A 27,286-nucleotide genomic window follows, 5' to 3' on the forward strand; every position below is an offset into this window, starting at 1 on the left:
TTGCTTAAAACTTCATTTATTTGTAATGTAAGCCAAAGGATCTTAACACAGAAATGCACTGCTAGGCCTCCTTGGGAGCTATAAACAATTGGTGCACTTGTCAAAAAAAAATACACGAGCGATTAAATGACAGAGAAAAGGTACAGAATTCTTGACACATGCACTCTTGTTGTGTACACACACACACAGACACACAAACACACAGAGCAGTTTCCAGTTTCCACCTGTAAGTAAAATGACAGCAAAGCTCTCTAAGCCCACTTTGTACTACGCAGGCAAATGGCCTAGAAAAACTCGGAGGTTATATAAATGATGCAACCAAACGCTTCCTGCTCTGGCAGTTCTGTGTTCAATGCGCACTGGTCGCCTGACGCTTTCTTAAATGGCTTTGGGCTAAAAGGAGGTGCTCAGCAGCTCTTAATATAAAGGCCCTATTTATCTATCTTCGGCAAGTTCAAGTATAAGATAGCAAATTTAAAACCTGAATATTTGACACTGATACAGCATGGCCCTGGTCACATGCTTAACTTTATGCACTGCATATCAGCCTACACAGGCAAAATTCAGAGTATCAAACATCTGCTGGGCTAGGGCTTCCATTCAAATAACCCAGGTGCAGGCCTCTGCTTTCTTTCTCCGTGTGAAAGGTGATTCTTTTCCTTTGTTATCAACACATTCCGTGTGCTGGAGTTTCTCTTCAATTAAATAAAACTATTTTCGCTTCCCCCCTATGTTATGATGACACTGCTCAAGGTGTTACATTAGCAAAGGTGTTTTGCTTACGTTATACCATTGGAAATAGCTAAAATACATGAGAAGAAGGGGAAATGAGGATGTAAAGTCTATGTAAGTATTTACACATCCCATTTTTAAAATAAATGTGGGCTAATTAACAAGGAATTGCCCACAAGTATGAAATAAGAAATGAATGAAACCTGGTTTCTAAACACGATTAATATAAGAACCAAGTACTGTTAAAACCAAAATACAATATGGTTTTGGAAGCTGTAATAAAATATAAATTAATAGTTCTAATAACAAAAACAATCAAAGCTACATAATTGTTTTAAAATGCTTTGGAGAGCTCAAATTATAGCTTTTTTTTCTTAGAAAAAGCACAGTGGGGGAAACCTCCCCCATTCTTCCTGCAAGTTGGTATTACATTAACAAAAGTCTTCATGCTAAAGTATATACTTCATATATTTTAATAGCTGTTAAGAACATAACACAGTTCTTTCTAAACATAATGTAGCACCTCCTGTAAACATGAAAAGCACTGTTTTAATCTCTAATCATTTCATATGCAGCAATGCCTTTGTTTTGTAATGAATTCCATTCCTTCATTTTAATGTGCCCGTGGTTGCAGGGTTCTGCTGAATCACAGCTTACGCAATCACAGCCTCCCAAACTTCAGAGCCTGAGCACCAGAGCTGCAACTGTCTGGGCAGCAAGACTTTTGCTCTGCAACTTTCTGTGGCTTGTAGATACCAGAGAAATAAGGAATTCGGAGTGGCCAGCATGAGTCGTCTGTCCTCGTCTGACTTACGGTCAGCTTTACCCTAATACTTGGAAATAAGAATCAAAAAGCAAGCTAATAGTTTTTAAAAGTTCTCAGTATTGCTAGCCTAAAAGGTTTAACCTGTCATTAGTTAGGCTTATATTATCTCAAACTGTTTAAAACAGCCTGCTAAATTTTTCCTTTCTTTGCCTTCTGGTTTTGAGGTCCTCAAGGTCCATTTGAGTTACATTTTCAAACACTCCTCTGTAGCTAGAAATGTATTGTTCTCTTTAAGTGGCAACTAAAACTTCAAACATACTAACACAAGTTGCAAGAGACAGTAACTTCTACACTTAAGTTTAAATGCCTTTCTGGGTCTCAATAGGAAATTCCAGGCTTTCAATCAAAATAGATGCAGAGCTGCCTCCGCCCTTTGCGTGTTGATTAACACTTACACGGCAAAGGCTGCAAGACAACAGATCTGAGTCAGAAACACACACAAACTGCTGATTAGAATTTGCAGCACACAGAGGCGCGAACAGCACAAGTTTCTGTTTGTCTGTCGTGCCTGTGAGAACGAGTACAGAGCCGCAGTGGAATTGCTTGGACCAGGCCCGTCTGCCTCTTATCACAAACCTCTAACCTAACACCTCGGCTCCCCAGATGACTCCGTAGCGATGCTGTTTGCCGCGCTGGGTCATTCGCACACCACGCTTACAGACGTGTCATGGACTTTTCCACACGCCAGCGTTTGGCAAAAGTTTGCCGGCACTTCAGTCCTGTGCACAGCCTGAGGTGCCAGCACGGCCTGTGTTTTCCCTCCTTTCATGAGCTGCCACACAAGAAGAGAGGAATGTGCAAACTAAAAGGACTTTCTCTTGAAGATTATTTTTCTTATCAGTCCTGACTGAATAAGGTAGAAATCCCCAAAACTTCAATTCTTCAGAAATCCTACTTTATAACTTAGGAACATATCCTTTCCCGCATCCACATGCCCCACATATTTATCTCTAATAAATGTGTGTTACATGTACAAGATACACAACCTGTATCAGTTTTCCTTTCATCAGAGCAAAGCTTCATGTATTTCACCCTCCTCACCTCTCTCCTACTTGGCCTATTAGATACAGAAGTTCCAAGTAATGGCTATTTTTTTCTTTTGCTGAACAGACTTGAAAAGTGAGATCATTTTCTCTGCTGTTTTCTTAAACACTCACCTACACACACCCCTCGGGGATTACATTTAGAAAATGCCCTCTGGGAGTCTGCTCTTGTATTGCTGCTCTTTAAGACAGTCCTCACTTTGAGTTTCCCAGCACCTTTCAGCTACTGCAAATTTTAATTAGCTCTTGTTTGTGCATGTCGTAAGATGATCATCACACTTTCAAAATCTGAACTAAATGAAGTATTTTAAACAAACATCAAAGCCACCTTGTATCCTCATTCACTTTGGGTCTATTCATTATGACCTTAGCATAAAACACTTTCAGGAACAAAAGCACCAAGCAGAAATACATTAGTCTGCCCCAGCGGGACAGAGTGCGTCCGAGGCAGCATTCTCAGCCTCCCAATGCAGGGATGGAAGAACAGCTTGTGGTGGCATTGCAGTAATAGCAATTAAAGAGGAAAACAGATCAATAGTACCTGCTTTTGTACTCTTCATTCACAATATTCTTGGACTGTGCCTAATGTAATTGTTACGACCCAGGTAAGGAATACATTCTTAAGAGCGTAAGGCAGTGGAGGGGAAGCCCTTGGCTGTACTCCACGCAAGAAAGGATTCTCTCTCTGTTCTCCGCTAGCTGTGCAGGTGCCACAGCCTCCACCGCACCCCCCTCCCATTCCTTGTACACTGTTCTCTTATTTATGCTGTAATTATTTTCCTTCTAATTCCTTCGTAAGAAGCCCTCACAAAACCACCGAAGAGCAGAAGGAGAAAATGACAATCGCTAGGCACAAAGTGCTGTAAAATACAAAGTAAATAGGCACTTCTATTGCCCTCATTGAGTAAGAGAACTCTTAGGTCCTACATGTGAAGAATAGCAGGTAATATTCCTTCAAACAGAACGCAATTTTAAGAAAATACTTTCCTCTTGCTATAGTAAATTTTCACTCATGGTATCACAAGAGTGATCATTTCTGTAATTCGGCATTCTTATGACAGTCAAGAATATTTGCCCTATCACTTCAAGAGTTATATTCCCTATGAGTCACATAGCTCAAATCGTAAATTCTTTGTCAAGCCAAAGATCAGTACAAGCTTTTGCTCAACCTTAAAAAAAGTTACCATGAATACAGCTGTACTTAAACAAATAATCAAACAGAACTCGTCAAATAAAAGTGAGAATCAATCATGAGTGTTGCAACCAAGAATGAATGTAGGAAGAGAACAAAAGGACAGTTTAGGTAGACTTCTAGGTAAGCTTCCTCTGCTTTTGTAATTTCATGGTTTATCAGGAAATTGGATAGAGAAAATATTTCGAGTTTCAGAAAAGGAGTTCATTCATACTCTTATATGTTTCATGAGATGGGGTGCAAGAATTAGAAACTCTGCATAAAAATATAGCTATATTTAGTATCTGTGATTGGCCCCCAAGTAGACAATGACACGATTTTCATACACCTTCTTCATAGTTTTCTCAATTTGCTTCAAAAATACTTGTGGAATTCTCCCACATAAAGTGTGCACTGTATCCAGAAACTTCGACTGCAGAGGGTAGTACAAAGACTGGAAGAGATTGTCTTCAAATGGAAACTAAAGAAAAGAAAAAAGAATTATTGGTTTTCACTAGTTACAAAATGTCATTTTAGAAGTTTCTGTAAGATAACACTTCACACAGGTAGACAATGAGTTGTCCTTCACCTTCCCAGGGAGATCTACTAACATAGGAATACTGTAACAAAACACGTATTTTAGAGAGTGGAGTTGTAGATATACGACATTCGAAGTGGAAATATGGGGCTGTGTCTGCAAGCTTCTGCCTTCCCTGTGCGCAGAGGCTCTCAGTGCTCAGGGAAGACAAGCTTTCATTAGGCATTTATTGCCTAGAGCTGCAGTACCAGCAGGAAGAGCTCTATTCAAACACTTCTTTTCCCCCACCCCCAGTATTACCAAAAAGCAATTTATCAGTCTTTTTGATTAGAAGTTTACTATGATATGAAGGAGGATCACTTAAATCATCTCAAATATACACATGCAATAGCACAGGAGAGGCCAAAGCAACCTTGGTGTCTGATGTGTGTACACAAAGCACAACTATGCTCAGCCTGATCACCTGAACAGCAATCTGAACCACCCAGATAAAGCAGTGATCTGCACTGAAATGAAAGCACTGCCTCTATTGAGATAAAAGACTTACATCACGTATCACTTCATAGAGTGTCTTGAACGTAGGCTGTTTGTCATCATGGTAGACACCTCTGTTTCCATGGAGAATAGAGACACCTTCTTCTTCTGCACCTTTACAGTTGCTCCCATACATACAGTGATCAGGACGGTAGTTCCACTGACATGGAAACACATAAAGACACTCTGCCAGTGTCAGGGGAGGCAGAGGGAAAGAAAAAAAAGGACACGTCAAACAAGAGTTACAACAAATTAAACCATGTTTCTGTAAAACAGCTGGGACAGATGATCAGAAAAAAATATCAGTAACTTCTTTTGCAAATATCCCAAGCAGCAGCTAGACTTAAAACCTTCCTTTCCTCAGAGGATGACTGTACAAACCTCAGCACTGTTAGACCTGAACTAACAGAAACTGAGTGCAACACAAAGACCAAGTGCAAACATAAACCAAGAGCAGTTTACGAAGCTGAAAGTGACAGAATCAAACGCAGAGGGTATGCGCCAGGTGGCACCATCCAGGGTCCTCTGCCCTAGAGTTACAGCAATTGTTAGGGAAGTGCACACAGCAGTGAGGGCTATGCAAAATCATGGGTCCTTCTGGAGATGGCATGGGAAAGCTTGCAAAGTATATCCAGTGTTTGCTGCTGAAGCTTTCATTGAGGCTATGACAATTTGCTATACTGAGATACAGCAGAGAACAAGAGGTAGGGTGTTTTATGCACAATCCTTCTAAGAGTTGTCATACCTTAATTTCACAGGTCCAGGTTATTTAAAGATGAGCCTAACTCCTCAACAGAGCTTGTAACCTCCTTTCTCATACTGATTTTTTTTAACTTTCTCTATGCACCCACAGTATTTGCAATAGGCTTACAATAAATCATGCCAGTCCCTGTGAACTTCTCGCTTCAGAAATGGAGTCCAGTGATCATTGCACTGTACCAGCAGGTCATGTCAGAGGCACTGAAGACTGAATTCCTCACTTGGCCTTTTTTAGCTTACCAGGAAGTCTGCAGCTGGTCCTGTGTGGCTCTTGAAGAAGTAGGAGAGAAAGTTTCTGAAACATTTCTTCCCTCAGGCCCTCTCTAGTAGGAGACTCCTCGAGAAAGGGTAAATCTTAAGTGGTTTCCACTCAGTTTGACCTATCACACATTCAGAATTGCTCCCCAGTGCCACTGAAAGCACAGGAAGAGCTGTAAGTCCTGATCCAAACCTGTTTCAGTGAATGGGGATCATTTCATTAACCCCGAGCAGATGTTTGCAAGTACAGCTCATCAGCAGGTCGCTAGGTGGAGAGGATGTCACCAGGTACTTATTAGTTTTCCTACATGTTACTTGAGTATTCTTGATCCTCTCACCGTGATGCTTTTATGAATTTTTTTGCTGTCACAGCTGGACTCAACCTCCAGCTGTTCTGTGAGCCTTCAAATTCATTAATCATCAGAACACTCTTCACAGATGGGAAAAAGGGAGCAACTTTTCAGGCCCCAGGTAGCACAGCTCTGTGGATTTATAAGCCAATGCACTGCATCTATAAAGCGCCACTTGCAGCTGCCTCAGGAAAGTCTAGTTTTCTATTTTAGTTGTATCCAGTTCTTTTGTTTTCTTTTCTTGTGCAGTCTGATGTTACGTAATTTGTAAAAAAATATTTACCAGTTACAAGAGGAAGACAGACTACGGTGCAGAAAAAAGTCCCAACATGTGGATTTGATAGAAAGTGCTCTCATTACAAAATTAAAATATTTTTGCAATAATTGTTTTTTTCCTCCACGCTGAAGTTAGCAGCTTGAGTTTGACTTCATGACTGATCTGGCTTCACCTTATTCTTCCTTCAGTAGACTCTATTCCCATAACATTAATTTAGTTTTGGAAATTAATTTATTATTTCATAATGAAGATGTCTTCCATATTATTTTTCCCCAGGATTGAGGGTAATACATGGTGTACCACAGACACTGATGTTTGACATCTGTCTGCAGTAAACAGATGTTAGCTTATTGCTTTGCTTCTGCTCTCTCCTTTAATTTGCCTGGATTTGGATATATCCAATTACCTACCCTATGACTCCTTGGAGGAAAAGAAAAGGGAACAGAATAAATAAAGATAAATCCAAACTTATTCTGTTCTTAAGATCACTTGAGGGAATACAAGGCCACATAGGAAACAAGGAGAGGCAAATAAAAATGGATACTCAGCATACGCAGAGGCATGAAATAAGGTTCTCAGCTTATTTGGGAAGCATGTACTATGCTACAGTTTTGAAATCCTGGCATTTCTCAGACATTACAGTTTTTGGAAGTGCCTGAAGGCATTTCTGTGTGATCAGTGTGAAACACTTGGAAGAGGCTGAATTTGCAGAAACTGTCTCAGCACTTGTGGACAAAGTCACACCCTTTTAAAATAAAGATGCCTAAACTTGCCAGTTCCTTGGAAATACACACTCATGAGAATGCAACTCCAATTCAAGAGGAAACAAAGAACAAAGCAAAAATGTTACAAGTTGTGACAGGCGGGAATCAGATATGACATTTTCCTGGGCTGACAAGCACGTCCATATTGGTCACACACTGGGACAGGTGGGTGTTGCCATCTGTTCTCTGACAACAAGGTTTTGAGAGGCTTGAAGTCTTCCACAGCTCCTCACAGTCCCAGGGCAGGGAGAATACAGAAGAGTACAAAATGCACAAATCTAAGTACATTATGCAGTTTCTTAATTTTTCTAGTTCAAAACATTTTCTTAACACAGATAATCATGACTCCAAGAATCATTACTTACCTGGATTAAAGTAAAAAATTATATTTAGTAAATCCTGGTCTCCCCATGTAATGTAGTTTTTGTACTTTTGGTATAATGGGTATAACATTTCCTCCCAAGTCAAACCGCTTGGTATGATGCTGTTCTGTGGGGCAGAAAAAGAAAAGCAATGGGTTAATACTGTGAACAGTGAAGTGATATATGACTCAGAGTGTGGCACCCACATATTTGTTAGTCTGCTAAGCCGTGTCAGATACCCAGATGAAAAATGAAGAACTGCCAGGAAATGTTAGACCTGGATAAGGCTGGAACAGCAGAGCTGACCATGCCCTTGTTTATCTCAACAGGAAAGCCAGGTCTCCTGGGTCCAGCTCTGATGTCAGCTCCTGCTATTCAGAATCTTTCTATTCTGAACAACAGGAGGGAGAAAAAGTGGAAAAATGCAAAAATGCAGGGACAACGTGAAAACTGTGGTATAAAAGTGTGGAAAATTGCAGACTAAAAATTACCATCCTTTCCCTGGGAATCTTAACAATATTAAGAGCAAGGGTTTTTTTTTCACTCGAGCTGTTCCTATAATGGTATAGGAAATCCCTCGCCTTCACTGAGAAACAAAACCACTCAGGACAAATAAAGTTTTTAAAGAGATGAGAGAATTCATGTTCAGCAAAACAAACAGATTTTATAAGTCAGGTCTTTCACAAAGGAGGAAAAGAAAAAATGTTGCCTTCTCATTTATATCAGTTCATGGAATCACTTGATCTGCAGCAGAATACAAAAAGTTACTAATTTCTCTGGATATTTACATCAAGTTTCCCTATTTTAAAAACAATACAGTGACTGGCCTGAAGATCCTTGAGTTTATTCTTTCATGTACTCTTCAAGGGAACATGAAATGTTGAAGCTGTTTTTACTGCTGCTAACAGACTGCTCCATCTGCAAGTTCTCAGTGCTCCAGCCTTTTGGGGAAGTTTCACTTATTTTAACAAAAATTTTCACTATAATTGCTTTCAGTATCCAAATATACATTCTATATCTTCACAATTCCTTATATTACAAACTTTATATGATTTTACAAAGTTTTACAAGATGTGAAAAATGCATAAATCACTAGTTTCTGCAACAGCTGTTTTTCTTCTCACCTTGAACTGAGTGTTGCGTATCCGTGTTAAATTCATTAGCATCACTCCAGAATTGACTCCAGTTGTCCCGTAATAAGGGTGACGTGCAAATCGACTATACCAGCCAATCTTTGGGATTTCATGTTCTGGGGCCATAGCTGCTAGCTGTGTTGAGTTGAACTCTTTAAGGATGTGCCAGATGTCATCGATGGGCCTCAGGAAGAGAACGTCAGTGTCCACATAAAGGAGAGAGTCCACATCCTTTAGAATGACCTTTTAGGTTTGCATAGGGAGGAGAGGAAGAGACGAAAAAGAAACCAAATAAAAAACAAAAGGAAGATTATTGGCAAAAGGTACTTTCATTTTAAATGGATAGCTTGAAAGAGGTTATTGATTTATCAGCTAAATGTAATTACACACAGGAACAACAGTTATCAGGTTATTGGCTTGCTGCTTTGTTTGTTTGTTTGTTTTAAAGTGCACAGCAAAACAGCTACCAGACCACAGAAGTCAGATTCTAACCTTCAAAAGAAACAGTAATCCACTAGGCTCCCAAAAAAAACCTGCAAGACCTATTCAGTATCAGTTCAGAACTATAACGCAGATAGTATCTATTACATAGCTTTGTTACTTCTTTTAAAGAGCTGCAAGTGGTACTGTTATACAGAAGAAGTAACCATTTGTAGAAAACAAATGTAGAAAGCAAATTTGTGCAATTTTTGCACATTGTATAGCAAGGATTATGAAAGGATTACTATTGAAAATTATATAATATACAGTATTTTATGAATCTGCTACTCTGTGTGTGAAAGACGCTTCCACAATCAGTCACAACAGCTAATCTGCATCCTGAACCTGCAGCTGGGTTGGCTAGCACATACCTTATGAAACATATACCTTCGTCCACAGACAGACAGGCTAAGCCAATATAACAGAAAACTTTTCATCTCCATTTGGTATCATGTTCCATATGCCTTTCTAATGACAGTTTTTCCTATTACAAGCTTGTGCTCCTAGAAGACTCACACTCAGTATTATTATATATTTATGTTTCACATTAAGAAAACCCTAACCATCACAAACGTGTGTGCATCCTCCTGAAGAACAAAATTTGCCTAGTAAATAGAATTGTCGTATTAAAAGTTATCAGGTCAGATTCTGATCTCTGTTATCAGACTCTGTATCAGGAATAACCACAGTAACATCATTCAAGTCAGAAGGCTGTAAACTGTAAATTAGATTCAGGATATTTAATCTGTTCTTGTTGACAACATTCCCCCTTGTGGCTACACAAATCCTTACATGCTCATTCATTTATTTTAGTGGGGCAAATTATATAGTGCTTCAACAGCCTAAGAAAACTCCCTTGATGTTTGCATCAGCTATACATAAGGTTGTTTGTTAGGTAATAAATATCCTTAGCTAAAGCTGACCAGCAGTTCCAACCACATTTTTGTTGCTCTTGTTCATTATTTGCCAAAACTTTCCAAATATTCCTGAAGGACTGAAATTTTCTTACTGTGGTCTCAGCCAAAAGCCCTATTTCTCTTTCTTTCTTTGAAAAGCTAATCCAAAAGGCTATTGATTTTCACCATGTTTTGGAACAGAACAATCACCCTGTCATCCAAATGAAATGATACTAATGACAAACGCTCCTATTTATGCAAGTAATTCAACAAATTCTGCTAAAGAAATTGGATTTTACATAAATCGAAATGTATTGTGACTGAAGATTGCTTGTGAAAGAGAGAGAACATTAAGATTTTGAACAAGTATGGGGAAAAAATTACCTTTAAGCAGGCTCAGGAGGCATCCACTAAGATACCAAATCTGTGAGTATGGACTTAAATTAAATTTTTCACCTGACTGAACACTTTGGGATTCAGACCAACATTTAGCCAAGTATAACAAATCCCTGACCTGTATGTCTGACATGGTAACTACATGTTAGCCTACATAATAGGACAAGCAGGAGAAGGCAAGTGTCTCTACATTTTAAACAGAAGCTATGCTTATAGGATACTCCATGGAATTAAGTCCAACACAATCCAGATAATTCTGCTGGATGGAAGGTTGTAGCAGTACCCCATTTTTCCATGAAAAATACAAAACAGCATATGAGGGTATCAACATATGAGTGACACAAATAGTTCAATAACACAGTAAGAGCTCAGAGGCAAATATTTGTAAATGTTATATATCCTGGAGTCCAAGACTAAAAAGAAAAACAAATAGCTACTTTAAGAGTAAATCAATGGAAGACAGACAGTTGAAAAGAAGAAAGGCTTTTTCATCTTAAGGATATCCTGGATATTGTATATTATTCTGTAGCACCTAAAAGCCCTAATTCATAGGGACGTATATAAAATCAAAATATATTAAAAATAGAAACCACCCCAAAAAGCTATTAGACTTTGCCTGAGCACACCATATTAGACTTTGCCTGCTACAGCACACTGTATACCATGTGAGATTTTTTCTAAGGGTGCCCTGCTAAAGAGACAAGTTCAAGCATTTTACAGCAGAGGCTTAAAACAGAAGTTTAATGGGTGCATATAGACACTCCTCCCAAGCATCAATGACAGTGTGGGCAGTGCTTCTTCCAGCATAATACTGTTCTTTCAGCAACCATAAACATACACATAAATTTAAAACTGTGCAAGTCAGTGGACTGAAACAATTTTCCTATATACAAATGGATGCAAGCAGATATTTCAGTTCTTTGTGAAATGGGTGCCTACCAGCACTGGACCCCGCACTTTCCGCCTTGTATTCCTCCACTTGGGATTCACAGAGTCTTGTTTCTGGTGTGTCAAAAGGTTCTTCCCCCTCCTGTGCCCAAGGTGTTGCCCTGCCCTGACACCCAGCAGGCTGAAAACAAAAGCTGTGCTACTTCCTTAAAGCCCTTCACACTTTTCTCTTCCATGTGTGAAGTGTTAGGACTTATTTAAAACCTACATGCCTCAGTTTGAATTGATCACATCCCCTTCTGGCTGTGCACTTAACTTAGAGGAATTCAATTTCAGAAATTGCGGCTGTAAGAGTTCCTTGCATAAGTCCCGCGATTTCAATGGAGTTACACTGGGGATAAACTTCATTTCAATAACTGCAGCATTCCCAACATCCTGTAGCTTTCAGGTAGCTCTGTTTCCAAAGTAAACAGAGATTTAAAAAAAAAAAAAATTAGGTTTTACACAGCCCTTTAAACAATATTTAGCTTTTACTTATTCAAAAGCATACAAGAGGGGACGCTGTATTTTTGGCTGTGCTCATTTTCCATGTCAGAAGCAGTCGAGTAACACACGGTGACCCTGTGGGACAAGAGACCTTCCTCCAGCTCATTCTGCCTGAACCAGACACTGCATGGTGAGGGCGGACCAGAGGAACAGGACTGCAGAACATGACACACATCTGACCTGGAGCATAAGCAACACAAGTCTGTGTCTGGTAGCCTGAGGTCAGGCTTGCTACCTCAAACCATGTAGACATACCTGACAGACTGTGATTTTTGAAATGAATGGTGAGGAACATGGCTTGACTGTGCTTGTCTTCCTCCTCGCTCAACAGGTACTTACAGCTTAAAAGAAGTGTGATTTTTTTTTCAGCTATATAGAGTATTCTTAGTAAATCTGTCAAAAAGTTCTGCACCAAACTGGCTATATTTAGCCTGACACTTGACTTAAAACCTCAATTATCTGTAGTTTTATTTCACAACTTCTGTCTCCATAGATTCTCCCTGTGTTAGCAAGGTTGGCAAGTAATACCACGCTGTGTGAACACACATTGGTGTATTGTGAAGCTCTGCTACCTAATGGTTTGCAATGGCTAGCAAGGCAGTTTATCAGAGCTTTATTCAAAATCGGGGACAAATCACAAATCCCTATACTAAGGTAGGAGTACCATGAAGCTGAGTTACTAAATTTAATTGTAGTATGCAATTAACTCAAGTTAGAACAGAGATGGAGACTTTTGTCTAGGTAATGTCCTGGCACCTCTTCCCAGTGCTGCCGCTGATCCACTGGTGTGGACACTTGAGTGTACTCAAGAGGACAGCTATAATACAGAGATATTGCTAATCCAATCTCCTGCTCCAGCAGGGGGATTGGACTAGATGATCTTTTGAGGTTCCTTCCAATCCCAAACATACTGTGATACTGTGATACTTTAGAAGCTCTTATGTAGATTAAGTGTTTTCAGAAGGGTTCTAAATTTTAGTTACTGTTGGAACTAAAATAATCCAAAAATCCCTTAAGCATTTCATGGTATTTTAACTGATTATTTAGGTAGCTCCAAAGCAGCAATACAGAGAGAGCTGCAATCCAGCTCTGTGGTACGTACCATTCGTGGGACCAGAAGACAGTTTTTCACCTGGTGTCTTAACATCCACGTTAGTATTATGAAACAGTTTCAAGTGATTGCTGAGATCATTACTGTCCTAGTTTATTTTTAAAGTTTCATTTTGTGTTCCTGTTAAGATCTACATCTTCCTCGTTCTGTCTTTACAAATCCCATTGATTGTTTTATGGTAGTAGACCGCAGCGAGAGATTTAGACTTGTGAGATTACATGGAGGCTCAATCTACTTTCCCTGCATATAAGTGACAAGTGTGATTAGATGTCACAGAACGCTTCCACTAAATGCAGGATGCTGCATGATCTTCCTCAATATTTTAGCAACCCAAGTAGATTCAACAAGTTGGGAATGAGTACATCAACCTATCAACTGGGACAAAAGAGTTCATTACTACAAGCTGCAGGATCACATCCCAGAGCTCTAGTTTTATCAGTGATTAAAACCATTGAAAGATTCTTATGCAATTTTCCCTTAACACATTCCTCATACCCTCCTCTCCACTTTCACACGCCCGCTGGGGCTGCAGAAGAGAGATTTCTGTGTCAGGAGAGGCACTTGTGAATCAAAGACTCACATTCCACTCAGGCTCAGCATTATCAGGAGCAAGACAATTTGCACAACTGAGAGCTAAACAGCTGATAAACTCAACTCCTGCTCTCTGGGGTTCTCCCTAAGTCCAGTCACATTTTATGCTGCTGCAGAGGAATATGGTTAGTATGGGGAAGGATTAAAAACAAAAGGGTACTGACATTCTGCTGGTGCTTATTAAAAAAGTCAAAATAGTTCTCTAAACAATAACACTAGAAACACTCTGCTCCTGCTGTGTGCAGACTGGATTTCTACAGCACTGTCTTGTTAAAATGCCGTATCAGAACCAAGCATATCATACCATGTCATATCATACCAAGCATATATCAAGCACCAAAAAAAAAAAATGGTGGCCAAAATTACCCAGAAACAGCCCAAGGTTCTGTCAGCCTGTGAACTTGAATACCCAAGTCCAACTGGACACTTGCCAACTCACCTATTGCTACAACTTGTTTTCTTTACTATATCTGCATCAACTTAATGTCAGATACAACTAACTACTCTTGGACAACCCCTCCTATTCAAAGCTATAAACCCCATTGTGTAACTGCCTCAAGATTAAAAAAAAACCATTTACAGTTCAGGCTGCCTCCTAGTTTTGCTAAGACAACACACAACACTCTAATATTCCTTACAAGAAGTTACTGGAGCATTTCGGCAACATGTGAGTGACAAAAAAGGAACCAAAAAAGCACTGCCCAGCCTAAAGGAATCAGCATGAATATAGAACCCTTTTCTGTCACCAGAAGAGTGATAACAAATAAATGTGAAATTGTTTCTGTGATCAGAGTCTACTAAAATGACAAAGACAGCAAAGAAATAACAGCAAAACATTGTGTTTACCCAGTGAAAATAGCCCCATTTGAGTATGACCTTACAAACAATCTGTGTTGAACAGGCTAACACTCGGGGATTATTTTCCAGGTGATATAAATATTTACTCAGGGAAGAAAGGACCCCTGGTAAAGCTGGAGTTACTTTCAACCCATCTGGCCTTTGTGCATATGATAGTCTACCCCTAAACGGCAGATAAGCAGAACTGCTGACAGCGCGTATTTTCTCACATATGTATTCATAGTTCACGTATCTGGACATGCAGCTGTCTCCTGATTGTTTCCATCTGAGAAAGTAAAGATTTCTTCGTGTGCCCCCCCGCCCAGTTTCTCATAAGACAGCAATGAAGAAATCTGGATCATGTGAATAGCATGTCACTTTATTGGAGTCACCCCAATCAACAGCAGTGCGTAAGATATTTTTGATAGATGTTCTCAATTCCACAGAAGTTGCTTTGTGCAAAAGTTCTTTCGATTTCTGATATTTCTACACATGCAAAATTGTTATCGACACCTTCCTTCTCTCCAGCAACCTTAAATATTTTCCAAGTTTATGACAGTAAGTATTACGCAGTAAAGAATACAAATTTATATACAGACAAGCCTGAAGATGCCAGGATATACAGGGCTCTTGCATGAAATCTCATTTTCGGTACCACATTGGAATTATTACCTTAAGGGCAAATCTGACAGTTTTGGAAAAATAAATAAAACTCAATGAAAATGGATTGCTGAAAGCATCAGTCTAAGGGCTAACATATGGAAAGGGAGATAGTGGGTGAAGAGGATATGGTGACTGCACGCTGAAAAGAATGTTATTTATGGAAGGCATACAGCATCTACCCTGAAAGCATCTGCCCCAAAAAAGCTCTTGCACTGAGTATGAAGAGTCTGAGAGGCTAATGGAGCTACAAACAAGAAACACACATCCTTTGTTCGCAGGACAAAAAGCGAGGCTGGATTTCTGGTTTGGGTGTTTTGTGGATTTTTTTTTTAAGTGGCTAAAGCACAGACTAAAATATCTTTAAGCAGATGTTTCAGCCTGAAAATGGTTTTAATATCACACCAGCAAAGCTTCCTTTCTGTGGAATTAACTTTTTCCTGAAGCAATCTACTCAGAAATCCAGGTGCCTTACCGGAAGAAAAAGGCGCTGGGCTGCACATGGTTTGAATAACTTTTTCCATTCCTGAGCATTTCCTACTGAGAAGGTTATTGGGTAAATGTTGTATTCAAACTTCTTTGTATATGAGGAAGGCCATTCTTTTAACTGAAAGACATGGGGGGAAGAATTAGACACTATGTGTTATATAGTTGCTTTTTTTTTTAAATATGCACGCATAAGGAATTGAGAAACCATGTACAGTAAAAAAGTGCTTAGTTGCTACTTGTTGATGTCAATGTAATTTTTCTGAGATTTGTGATTGATAACTAACTCATTTATTTATTTACGAAATGACAAAGAAACTCACCTTCTTCTCAAATTCAGGTTTAAGGGAATCTTCAGCAAAAATGTGAAAGCAGAGCCTCCTGTTACTAAAGAGAACTGCTGATTTCAGCATGATTAGTGTCTCTTCCAGCCGGTCCCCACATGCCACAACTGCCAGATGCATGCATTGCAAAGATGGAAGCTCTTTTGAATGTTTCTGTTCTCCAGGCTTCCTGAAAATTCATAAACAGGCACATAAATAATACTGAAGTAAACATGAAGAGAATCCCGCATTAACAGATATCAGGGTTTTTTCTTCCCCTTCATTTTGTAAGGGATCAGGAGAGGGTTTTTTTTCCTGATTACATATCCACAGAACATGCAAGCGGCATGCCAATTTTTGACAATGGTACAAATCAACAGTGTTAAAATTACAACACAAAGTAATATGCTATTTTCAGAATTTTTCTGACTATTCCTAAGTTTCTGAATTTGCAGAAATCACTGCACTGCATATGCAGATGAAACTAGTTCAATAGCACCTCAAACCAGACAACAGCTTTCTCTGTGCAAATGATAGCTTTTTTTTCCCGTTTAGAGGTTATGAAGCCAGAAGGGACTTACTACGACCTAGCCAACTTTATAACACAATGCAGATCATAGAACTACATCCAGTAACTGCATTACCAGGTGCATAATGATTGGACTGGAAGATGACACCCATACTTTAAAAAAATCCACTCCATCCATATGTAAATTATTCTAGCAGTTAATTAATTTTGCTAAAAAATGCCTGCTTTAATCCTGGCCTGAAGGTACTGGCATAATTTCAAAGGACTGCTCTCCATTTCACTTGGTGGAACCCCTGAGATTTTGCTAAAACAGAGATTTTAAAAAACAAACACATATCCCAGATGAATGGGACTATATTCCACAAGCAGTCAAGGGCCAAACTATGGGTTTTTCACTCAGCACCAATCTGTGTGGGCTTAAAATAAACTTCAGCTAGACTACAGAGGAATCTGCGTGTAAAATGCACATGGAAGTTACCTGTTAGCCAGAAAAGTCAGAGTTCTTTTGGGAAGTTGAAGACATTTCTAAAATGTGGCCTTTTGGTTTTGTTTGTCTCCCCCCACCAGTATAGGTGTAAAATCATGTCCTCTAGGAATGTTTCTACCATATTTTACTCACATTCCAACTTGGATTGTGTTTATACTCCATTAGATGGACGTGTGCTGACAAAGCAACTACATCACAAATATCCTAATCGTTATAGGAGAGTTCAAAAGGCTAATCATACATCACCACCAGTTCTCGACATATCGCTGAACAGAGGACATCAATCCCTGCCTCTTCGCACCACACAAAATACATAAACGCAATTAATCAGTAAAGTTAATATTGAAACAAAAGTTATAAATGAACGAGAAAAACAACAGTTATCAAAGCTGTCATTATCCTTTTCCAGACATTAAAATGCTGCTCTATGTAACAGCAGCGTTCTATGCTACAGAGTAATCCACTTCTATGTCAAGGAATACCAGCCAATAGTACTTTACCGACTATACAAAGCAACGTGTTTTATTAAGGGTTTAAAGTCTTAAGCTTTAGTCTTAATTAAACCCCAATTTCACCAGTGCATAAATAATGGAATACTACATCTATGTGAAGTGGTATTTACTTTCCAACCTATTAGTGTAAAAACCACTGAATTATTGAAGTGAATAATTAGCTGCTCACACAGATCCCCTTTTCCCCACTGCTCCCTATCTCTTTAATGTTTCCTCTTAATTGAGTCTCTAAATCAAACCATATGCAGGATGAGAACTGCTTTGATATAGCTTGTGGCAATGGAATTCACTGGGAGAGGGGCTAAACTCTGAGCTTTTATTGTAACATTTCAAAACCCAACACCAAAGCCCTAAGCTTTTCTTTGCAAATTTTAGCCACAGTGAACGCTCCCTTATTCAGCTATTTTGTGGTGAAAAATCCAGTATATTTAGACAAGCACTTCCAATGAACGGGCTCGGCAGAATCAACCCATGATGAAAGCAGAATGCCCTGTAAGCCCACAGGAGCTACAGATGAACAAGAGATGTCCCGCCTGCCAACACAGACACCCTCACAACCCCATGGAGCTGAGGAGAAAGCTGAGCCTTGGAGAAAACGAATTATGAGTCACGAAGGTCTGGGCTTAAGGGCTTCAGGAGCCTGCAATGGCCTCAGCAGGAATAAAAGTCCCCAAGAAAAGGAGCACGAGGTAGTATTTGTACTACTTCAGTAGCTGTCTGGGACACTGAGGGCAATAGTCAGTGAGGAAAGCAGCAATGAGGTACAGTAGAGTGTTGGGACACAACATTTGGCATTTTTTTAAGTACATAAGGAAACAAAGAGGACTTGGAAAAATAAAGGTGAGCCAGAAAGGGAGATAGAAGCGTCACAGCAGGATGCATTTAATAGTAACTTTAGTTTAGCCTTTACAAAATTATTGTTAACCAGAAGGCTGAAAAGAGGCAGGTGTAAAGGCAAACTGCGAGGAAGGCAAATGAGCAGATTACAGCAAAGAATATCACAACTCCCCTTCCCTCCTCTGTTTATACATACACGTACATACACTGCAAGGAGGAATGGAAGGGACAGGGAAAAATAACATCTGGATGAAAGGATATTCCTTAAAGATTTGCAGGATACAGCCGATGTCTTCAAATCAAAACAGTTCCAGTGGGACCAACAGCATCTGGGATGTTTCTGCTTTACACAGAATAATGCCTATGCTGGCTTATCTGGATCCCCTCTTGAAGCTAAGATGGGCCCCATCATGTGTTGTCAAGAGAGAAACTGGAGGTTAGAACTTCGCTCATACCAGTGGAGCAACTGCTTCATTTCTACGAGTGGTAGGTTGGGCTCGGCACCAGGAGCCTTTTTGTTCAAACAGACTCACTGCTTAATGAAAGGCCTTCGCTAAGCTGAGGTTTCATATAAGGCATATATCGAATCCTGATTCAATACAGTATATGTCCTCTAATTGAAAATGTTTATTATGTAGCTCCAGCGGTTGATGCAAACACACTGGGAAGTTAAGAGTTTTCCAAAACACCACCTGCTCAGATGCTCCTGGGCCACATAACAAATGGAACAGACGAATGACACGTACCTTTTTTAAAGGATGGAGTATGTTAATACTATAGTAAATTGTACAAAGAATAAAATTTGTTACATAGAATAAAAATAGCTGTCAAGAAAGAAAGAATATATTGCTGGGTTAACAACCTAAGACATTAATAGGCTTTTGACATAGAGAAGAATTCAGGTAGTAGTTGAAGGGTGAGCACCATCATTGACTCTATTTCAGTAAGTCAGGCCCTGCAAAGCTTTCAGTGAGTGAATAATTCTTTATGCTTTAGTTGTCCTACCTGTAAAATGGGAACAGCTGTTACATTAGTAACAGTTACCTACACCAAGAGATTTCCAAGCACATTAAAAAGCACATAGATCCATGGAGTACTACAATTATTACTAGCCAGATCTTCCTAACACTTAGAAGCGCATGCATTCATTCATTTAAAGTCCAACTTCTTGGTTATGGATACAGTCTATAATTGGGTTTTATGACCTAAATTAAATGTTTAAATGCATCTAAACCAATTCAGTGACCTGGGCATTAAAGTTTAATGTGTTTGACACAAACAAATGAAGAAATTATATACACAAGGTCTTTGTTGCCTTGATATCATTCTTCTAATTTCAGTACATAAATGTAGCTTGTCAATACACTGCAAATATAACATTGTGTCAAACTCTTTGCTCTGTTCCCTGTTTTAGCCATCTGTTCAGAGAAAATTGCTTCTGCTCTCCCTTTCCTCCTGTTCTCCTACTATATTATTATCTGGGTTTAAAATCAAGCACTGTTGCCTAAGATTAAGCACGACAGAAAGCACCACAAAATACTTGCAGGATACATCCCTATGAAACAGCTGAAGACAGACTTCATAAGACGTAGCACAATAAAATGTTCATAGCAAAGGCCTTCCAACAATACAAACCAACTCCTATCCAGTTGCCCAATGGTATTTTATTTACTGCATACATTTTTTTTCTGACAGGCATGGGTATTGATATTGCAGATGAAGCCTGAGTGCTCAAGCACAATAGTGTATGCTTCTAGGTCTTAAAGTTTAGGTTACATGCAATTTTCTTATTAGTCACAGCCAGAGTGTCTCAAACATAATTAACCCAAAACCTGTCTAAATCAATCCAGATCCATTCAAAATAATGCATTCCCATCTCATTACAGAGCCTGCTAATCTATTCAAGCCTCCAGATTTATTCCTGAGAGAAAGATAATGCATGCAGATTCTTACAAAATGCAATACAGTTGTTAGTTTTTGAAACCTTCTTCACATTATGATCTCATTTACTCTTGCAGCACAAACACGGTTAGGTTTAGGCAATGTATCAAAACTGGTGATTCACTCAACAGGCTCCTTTCCTGACAGTCAACACTGAGTCAATGTCCCAACAGTGGCTCCATTATATGAAACACATTCTTTCACACTTGAAAATTTAAATTAGAAATTCTCTAAATCTCTAAATGTTTTTAAATAAAGTTCTCTCACTTTACTGCAGTTGCACAAAACCAGCTGTAGTTGCTGACTACCAAAAAATCGTTGAAGTTTCAACCTCCTTCTGCCGCTTAGGGAAGAGAATGAAAGAATGAAAAACATTCAAAACCAGAATGGATATTTGTGTCTTCTTCTTTTATCAAGTGGGTTCTTGTTAGATGAGTATGAGGTACTTGGGCCTTCGGCATATTATTATAGGCTATCAAACTCAAGCCAAACTTGTACATGTGTGCACACAGACTGCAAAGAAAGCAAAACTATCTTGACAGGTTGCCATATAAGAGATGTTTTGCTTTGGTAAAGTTATTTCCAGGGAACTAAATGTGCTGGCAAAAGTTCACTTCCTGAGCCTTGCCACGCTGCTTTAACAGAAAGTATGGTCACATCTGCCCTTCAAATGTAAAATAACTCTTTTGCTTTTTGATACTTTGCACACATCGGTTTGGCACATATTTATAATTCTTCATACGAAAGAAAATCTCACTGAAGGCAGAGGACTTGCTACTTCCAAGCAGAAGGATCAGTAAGACCACAATCAAAAAATCAGTTTTCAAAGATAATCAGAAACTTAAATGCAATGATCATCTAGATTTGCCAAAATTAACTAATGACCAAAGCAGGACACATGAATGTATTTACTAGCATTTGCTAGGTACCAGCCAGCTCATGATATGTGACTAAATTAAGCTTTTATCATGTATGATTACTTACATTAGAAGAAACCTGCACTTCTTAAAACTTAAAAACTAACATCTATTATTACCATGTGACTACAGAAAGCGGTATTACAAATTCCATGTTAAACTACAATTCACCTTGCCTACAACATGCCTGATTCTTACAAAGTGAATTTACATCCTAGATAATGCCTTTGATTATTTCCAAGTTTGGCCCAAAAGCTGCATCCTTCTGACAAAACTACACACATCAACTTGGCAAAACTGAATTAAAACAACTTTTTACATTCACATAGGCAAAACTTCACTAAGGTTATTTGAGTCAGTCATGCAGTCTACATATAAACACATACACCATGATCAGATCACAAGATCTTCCACAGCTGTAATCAGAATTATTTTATTCTGCAGGAATCAGATCATATATGATTTCTCAGATCAAATTAAAAAACAAACAAACAAAAAACAACTTCCTTTGCTATTAAGAAAAAAAAATCTTCCCTTGCTCATAAGGAGTAACTAAAATAATGTATATTATAGGAATGCATAGGCAGTAACAATCCTAATTCAGCATGTTACATTGGATGTGCTTGCATAAGCAAAGCCTATTAAATCAGTGGGAATACTCACTTCTGAAGTCAGTAACTAGTTAAATCACTGCCTGTTTCTCCCACTCCAAATTCAAGCCCCCTGGAAACAGCCTCACACTGTTTTCAGTGTTTCTTGGATCAGAGTATCTAAGCAAAGCAGATCCCACCAACTGATGCCTTCACTGTGTGAGCGTGGATGTGATCCATTCCAGAACAGCAGCCACTGGCAGGTATTTCAGCCTTCCCAAAGCAGCAGGTATCTCCTTGACTTGGTCCACATTATGTCGACCTCCCTAAAAAAAAATTTTGTATGGATATCCTCACTCAAATTTTACTTTGGTAGTCACTAACCCAACACAGAATCTTTCAGCAAGGGGTAGAACTGGAGCCACAGAATCGTGCTTCTCAGTTATCCAAACTCCTGCTGGTGCCAGTGGTGAAGGATCATGCCCTGTCAGTAGATGTGAGGGAAAAGAAAAACAATCCAGCCCCACAAAAGAAACAAACAAACAAACCAACAACAAACCAACAAAAAAACTACCCCAATCACAGTATCACAGTATCACAGTATCACAGTATGTTTGGGATTGGAAGGGACCTCAAAAGATCAACTAGTCCAATCCCCCTGAAGAAAAGGCATGGTATAACTACAGCATTCCTCTCTTTTTTTATTGTGCTGCAGACCTTGTAAGAAGCACTTGAAAGTCAATAAATAATAGAAAAGTTAGATAATGTCAAATTTCAGAACATGAAGATGCTCACTGAAAAGCTCATTGAAATGGAACAGTTGTTTACACTCTCTAGCAGTTTCATACTTTGTGGGCTCCTTCTGTCGGTGTTCTTGATTTCCATGATAATCACAGAGATATGCCTTAAAGAAAAATGACTTCAGGAGGTACAGTTGCTAGTGGAAATAATCCTGCTTTAATACGTGCATTTGAATTCTGTCCATGATCCATTCTCAGCCACAGTAAACACCTCTTGCATTCAGTAGGGTAACAATGCTTGTAAGAAACCAACTGCTTTAATAAGTTAAGAAATAAGAGCTCAAAAAACGGGAATGGCCTTTCATTCAGAAGATCTCTGTGGAATCATGAATCAAGGACACAAAGACATACCAAGTTAATTAGATATATGAGGTCACACTGACCATAATATAGTTGGAATGCAAAGGGGAAAACAGTCCTCCACCCACCAAAAGCACGCTGCCTGCATCTTTTGCTGAAGTAATTACAGTTTTTTAAAAATATTCTGCCTGTAAGGTGCTGCAAGAGGGAACACAACACACCATGACTTCAAACTCTTTTTTAAAAGTTCTGCTAAATTAACTAACATATTAAAACCATTCAAAACAAAAAGCTCAACAACTTAAAATCCCTTGGATCTTCAAAGTATGGAACTCCATGGTATCACACAGAAACAGCTATCTGCCTTCCCTTTTCACTGCAGCTTTAACGAAAAATTCGCAGAAGTGCAGCTCCCGAGCATAACAGCAGCTCCTCACAGACTCGAGCCAGCGAGTACCACATTCCCCACGTCAGCCTTCAAAACAAGGCCAAAACTTACGGAAAAGCAGCTATTTCACAGGCCGCCCTCGCACAGGCAGGCAGGGGAGGTATCGTCCCGCTCGGACGCAGGGACCAGAGGCAGAGGTAACACCTCCACGCACTTCCGTGGCATCTCTGGCAACCGCACTCCAAGTGAAAACACACAGGAAAAAGTTGATACTTCTGTTCGCACAAGCGTTTCTAATCACCGGTCACACGCAGAGCCGAGGGGGGAAGATCTGGGAAAGTGAAGCGCCCGACGTACCGGGCGGCAAAGAGACACCAGCGAGCGGCCACGCAAGAGGGGACCCACAGGGCGGGAGGGCCCGGGCACGCGTGGGGCTGGTCACGGCTGACAGCGGGCGGGCTCCAGCGGGCGGGCTGGAACTGGGCAGGAGGGGTCTGGCGGGCTCCCCGCCGAGGGCAGGGACCGGGAAAGTCGCGCGTGGGGCGCCGGCCGGTCACGCGTGGGCCAGCCGAACTCCCGCGTCCCGGCGCCGGTCGGGTACGCGAAGGCTGAGCCGCTGCCGTTACCTGGCGCTGGCGAGTTTGCCCCCGGCCGGGCTCCTCCGCGGCGGGCTCCGGCTGAGCCGCGGCTGCCGGCGGGCGAGCGGCGCGGCGGGACGGGCGGGCGCGGAGGGGGGTGCGGGCGGCGGGCGCGGGGGCGCGGCGGCGCTGCCCGCCAGCAGATAGAGCAGCAGCAGGCTGCCCAGGCACAGCAGAGCCGCCGCGACCTTGCAGGAGAGCCGCATGGCGCGGGGGGGGTCAGGGCGCGGGGCGCACCGCCCGCCCGCCCCTCAGCCCGCCCGTCGCCGCCGCCGACATCGCCCGCGGCGCGGCCGGCGCGGGGACGTGGCCACCGAGCCCCAGCCCGGCTCCCGGCAGCGGGGGCGGGGCGCGCCCTACCGTACTCTCTGGACTAGCCGCCCAGTCCTCTCCTCGGCCGCGCCGGAGGGGCCAGCCTGCACCGGCCGCTGCGGCACTCGCCCGGTGGCCACAGCACCTCTGGGAGGCGGTTCGCGGAGTTAACGGGATCGCAGAGGCTTTGTACAAATCGTATTATTCACTAACGCAGTCCTCAAGGAGCGTTTCCTCGTTACAGGAAGAAAGGCGAGGCAGGCTCCGGGACCCCAGCTGCTGGCAGGCTGTTTTACTCAAAGGTCTCTTTGATTTCCACACCACTCAAAGATCCCGGCGTGTGCAGGCGTGCAGTGCTGGGAGAGCATGAGTGCGCACAGAAAGATGAGCAGGAAAAAAGGTGAGAGAAGAAACTGGTCTCTGAGGCACGTTCCTTCTGTCTGCGCTAACAGGGAAACTGGTGCTGAGCGTCCCTCCATCCTGCAGCCCCAGTTTATCACCTGCCTACACACTATTGTCATCGCACCTATTTCAAAGGCATGTTGTATCAGGATAAACTGCAATATTGGTAGAACAGTGAAGGAATATAAGCATTCACTCACTTTGGGTGGCTTTGAAGTTGTCCTTATGTGACTGATGAAGTTACTTCAGTAGTGTTCTGTGAAACATCAGCAGAGATTGCAACACTCTGAATTTTGCAGAAATAAATCCACTTAGGTTTGTAACCTGATTTATCACCTTTAAATGTGGAGTATGACAGAAATACAAGTATTCTGGCTGCCTTTGTTTTAAAATAACTGCTCAGTGCCACGACTGTCGGGCAAAAAGCACCATCAAAGTCACAGTGCTACCTGCGGGGAAGTGTTACACCTCAGACAGTCACTACACAGGCTGTGAGGATAAAATCTCTTGTGTTTGCAGATCAGGACCTTGCCAAGGTCAGGGATCAGCATACTGTAAAAGAGGCAGCTTGTGCAAAAGGGTGAACCTCCTGCTGCACAGCCCTACTTTGTGAAGTCAGGTTTTCTTTTAGGCTAAATCTTCCAGGAGCTGGTCCTTCACTATTTAAATGGCATTAATTTGGCAGTGAAGCTATGCAGCCTGGCCATTTTATATGGCTGTCACAACACGCCTTCGCTAATGGCATCTCAAAATGTACTTTATCAATGCAAATGCAACGAACAATTACTATTTCAGGTTTTCATCCAGCTCAGATTCTGAGCAGATGTAAAAATATAAATTACATCATGCTAAGAGAAAATAGCAACACCAAATGTGAAACTATAGAAAACCACAATGAATAAACATAGGCTATTTTCTGAGAATGTGTGTACTACAATAAAACCCTACCAAACCTGATACTTGCTTTGGCACAAAAAATTCAGAGTTGCCACAAATACGTGCTGTACCAGATGTGGTCAGTAGTGATATTACACTTTGTGTCCTTCAGTCACTAAAGCTAAACTATAACTTGGTCTCTCACGTGCCAATTTTACATGCACTTACTTCAAAGCAAGTCTGACATCTGTTTAGCTGGTAACACCACAAAAGGTAACACCAAGAAACACATTACATATTTACATCCCTGACTGTTACAATTTCATTCTTGTAAAGACGACTGCAGCTTTGATCCTGAATTTATAAAGACCACCATCCTCCCTCTAGAGACCCATGTTGGTATCCTTACCTGAAAAAGCACACGTCTTTGTGATCCAGGACACTTCCCTCCTCTGGAGAAACAAAATTAGAAGCTTCTTTATCTTCAGATCGTGGAAACTGCAAGAAGAAAGAGCAAAAATAAAGCTATAAAGATATCATGTTATCATGAACACAGTAATTCTGTAAGTGAAACTGCTAATGATTATAAACTCCTGGAAAATGAAATCTATGGAGGAAGGGAACTCAGCACAAAATGCATTATACTTGGGGGAACAACTTTTCTGCTTTTAGCAATTTTTGAACTCCTTGTTGTATTTTCTCTGTAATGCTGTATTTATTTTGATTCATCAGGATCTGCATCTATGCACATTGTAAATCTTGTTCACATTTATTCCCTGTCCTTAGAAGAAACAACGTAACTGAGAATTCCTGTTGGGAGTGCTGATGGGGTCACTCTTCTGTGTATTTCTGCAGCCATCCACTTTGATGTATTTTAGTTCTTGAAATCACTTTATCCTTACCGCAATTTAAATTACATTAGGCCCAAACCTTCCATTCCTATTTACTCAGTTCTTAACTCCATTCTCTCCTCTCTAGAGGTGCTTGTTCTCACTACATGCTTTACTTACACATACAAGCACTTCTTACATGCTGTGAGACACATCATTTACTTTCAGTAGCCTGTTATGTTTAAGATACAGCATGTGACCGTGTCAGATGCTTACAGTTTTAAGTAATACCTGCGGCTATCACAGAGGAGGAAGGAGCTGAGGTTGCCAGATGTTCATGCCGCACTCCATCCTGACTGGCGTTCCCATAGCTTGATCAGGATTACAGTAATCAAGGGGTAAAATGCTACTTTTATTTCTTGAGATGGTTACACCTCCCTTGAAACACCGCGTCTGGCCCACCACATCATCACTTTTGTTAAAAAACAAGGCCAGTGGGGGGGAAATCTAAGGGAAAGCTCCTCGTCACCGGCGGGGCCCGGGGCGCCCCAGCCACCACCTGACCGTGAGGGGAGGCCAGGCCGACGGCTGGTGGAGCCCCTCTCAGCGTCCCGCCCGGGACAGAGGCTGCTCGCCTGCCGGTACTACAGTTCCACATCCCTTCGGCCTGTGTCCCGCTCCGAAGGCGGGCAGCGGCCAGAGGGGCGGCCCGTGAGGGCGGCAGCCGGGGCTGGTTCCCGCCCGCCGGGGCTCCCTGCGCATGCGCGTTCCCGCCCCACGGGGCGGTGAAGACGGCCGCGAGACGCGGGGTGAGTGGCGGTGGGAAGGTGGGTGCGCAGGTCACTGCCTCCATGGGCATGGCCAGAGCGGTGTTCTCTCCGTGGGCAGCCGTGGCCCTGGCGGGCTCGCTCCTCTAGGAGGCCTCGGGAGGGGTAGTGGCGTTTTGCGGCCCTTGGCCGTGGTGCG

The 27,286-nt window shown here is 41.2% G+C and overlaps 2 protein-coding genes across 6 annotated transcripts in view; one reads left to right on the plus strand and one right to left on the minus strand.

The window, feature by feature from the left end:
- Window positions 1-27,031, minus strand: GXYLT2 (glucoside xylosyltransferase 2). 4 transcript variants are annotated; one of them, XM_021286929.2, is made up of 8 exons: window positions 26,612-27,031; window positions 25,900-25,988; window positions 15,962-16,151; window positions 15,628-15,759; window positions 8,739-8,990; window positions 7,618-7,741; window positions 4,858-5,030; window positions 1-4,253 (listed from the first exon to the last, which is right to left on the minus strand). In XM_021286929.2, exons 3-8 carry the CDS (start codon window positions 16,100-16,102, stop codon window positions 4,071-4,073), a joined length of 1,005 nt encoding a protein of 334 aa, XP_021142604.1. In that variant the 5' UTR covers window positions 16,103-16,151; window positions 25,900-25,988; window positions 26,612-27,031; the 3' UTR covers window positions 1-4,070. The 4 variants fall into 4 exon arrangements, with proteins under 4 accessions (XP_021142604.1, XP_064931433.1, XP_064931432.1 ...); XM_065075361.1 differs by lacking the exons at window positions 25,900-25,988; window positions 26,612-27,031 and adding an exon at window positions 24,261-24,419; XM_065075360.1 differs by lacking the exons at window positions 25,900-25,988; window positions 26,612-27,031 and adding an exon at window positions 23,889-24,213.
- Window positions 27,014-27,286, plus strand: part of SHQ1 (SHQ1, H/ACA ribonucleoprotein assembly factor) — a 45,768-nt gene continuing 45,495 nt past the window's right edge. Inside the window, exon 1 of one of the 2 annotated variants that reach the window (XM_065075357.1) lies at window positions 27,014-27,129. In XM_065075357.1, the coding sequence (XP_064931429.1) occupies window positions 27,081-27,129 (49 nt within the window). In that variant the 5' untranslated portion in view covers window positions 27,014-27,080. Of the gene's footprint in view, window positions 27,148-27,286 lie in introns of both variants that reach the window. The other variant, XM_065075358.1, reaches the window with a different exon arrangement.

Source organism: Columba livia, chromosome 10 (genome assembly GCF_036013475.1).
Source record: "Columba livia isolate bColLiv1 breed racing homer chromosome 10, bColLiv1.pat.W.v2, whole genome shotgun sequence".
NCBI classification, from domain to species: domain Eukaryota; kingdom Metazoa; phylum Chordata; class Aves; order Columbiformes; family Columbidae; genus Columba; species Columba livia.

Bases quoted from the DNA above. Each gene is read 5' to 3' on its own strand.
- GXYLT2 (XM_065075360.1), bottom strand. From the start codon at position 24,106: ATGCGGCTCTCCTGCAAGGTCGCGGCGGCTCTGCTGTGCCTGGGCAGC. The intron at 16,152-23,888 runs GTAACGGCAGCG...ATGAATTTTCAG, and splicing joins GGCAAACTCGCCAGCGCCAG to GAAGCCTGGAGAACAGAAAC. The intron at 4,254-4,857 runs GTAAGTCTTTTA...TCTTTTCTTTAG, and splicing joins TCTATGAAGTGATACGTGAT to TTTCCATTTGAAGACAATCT.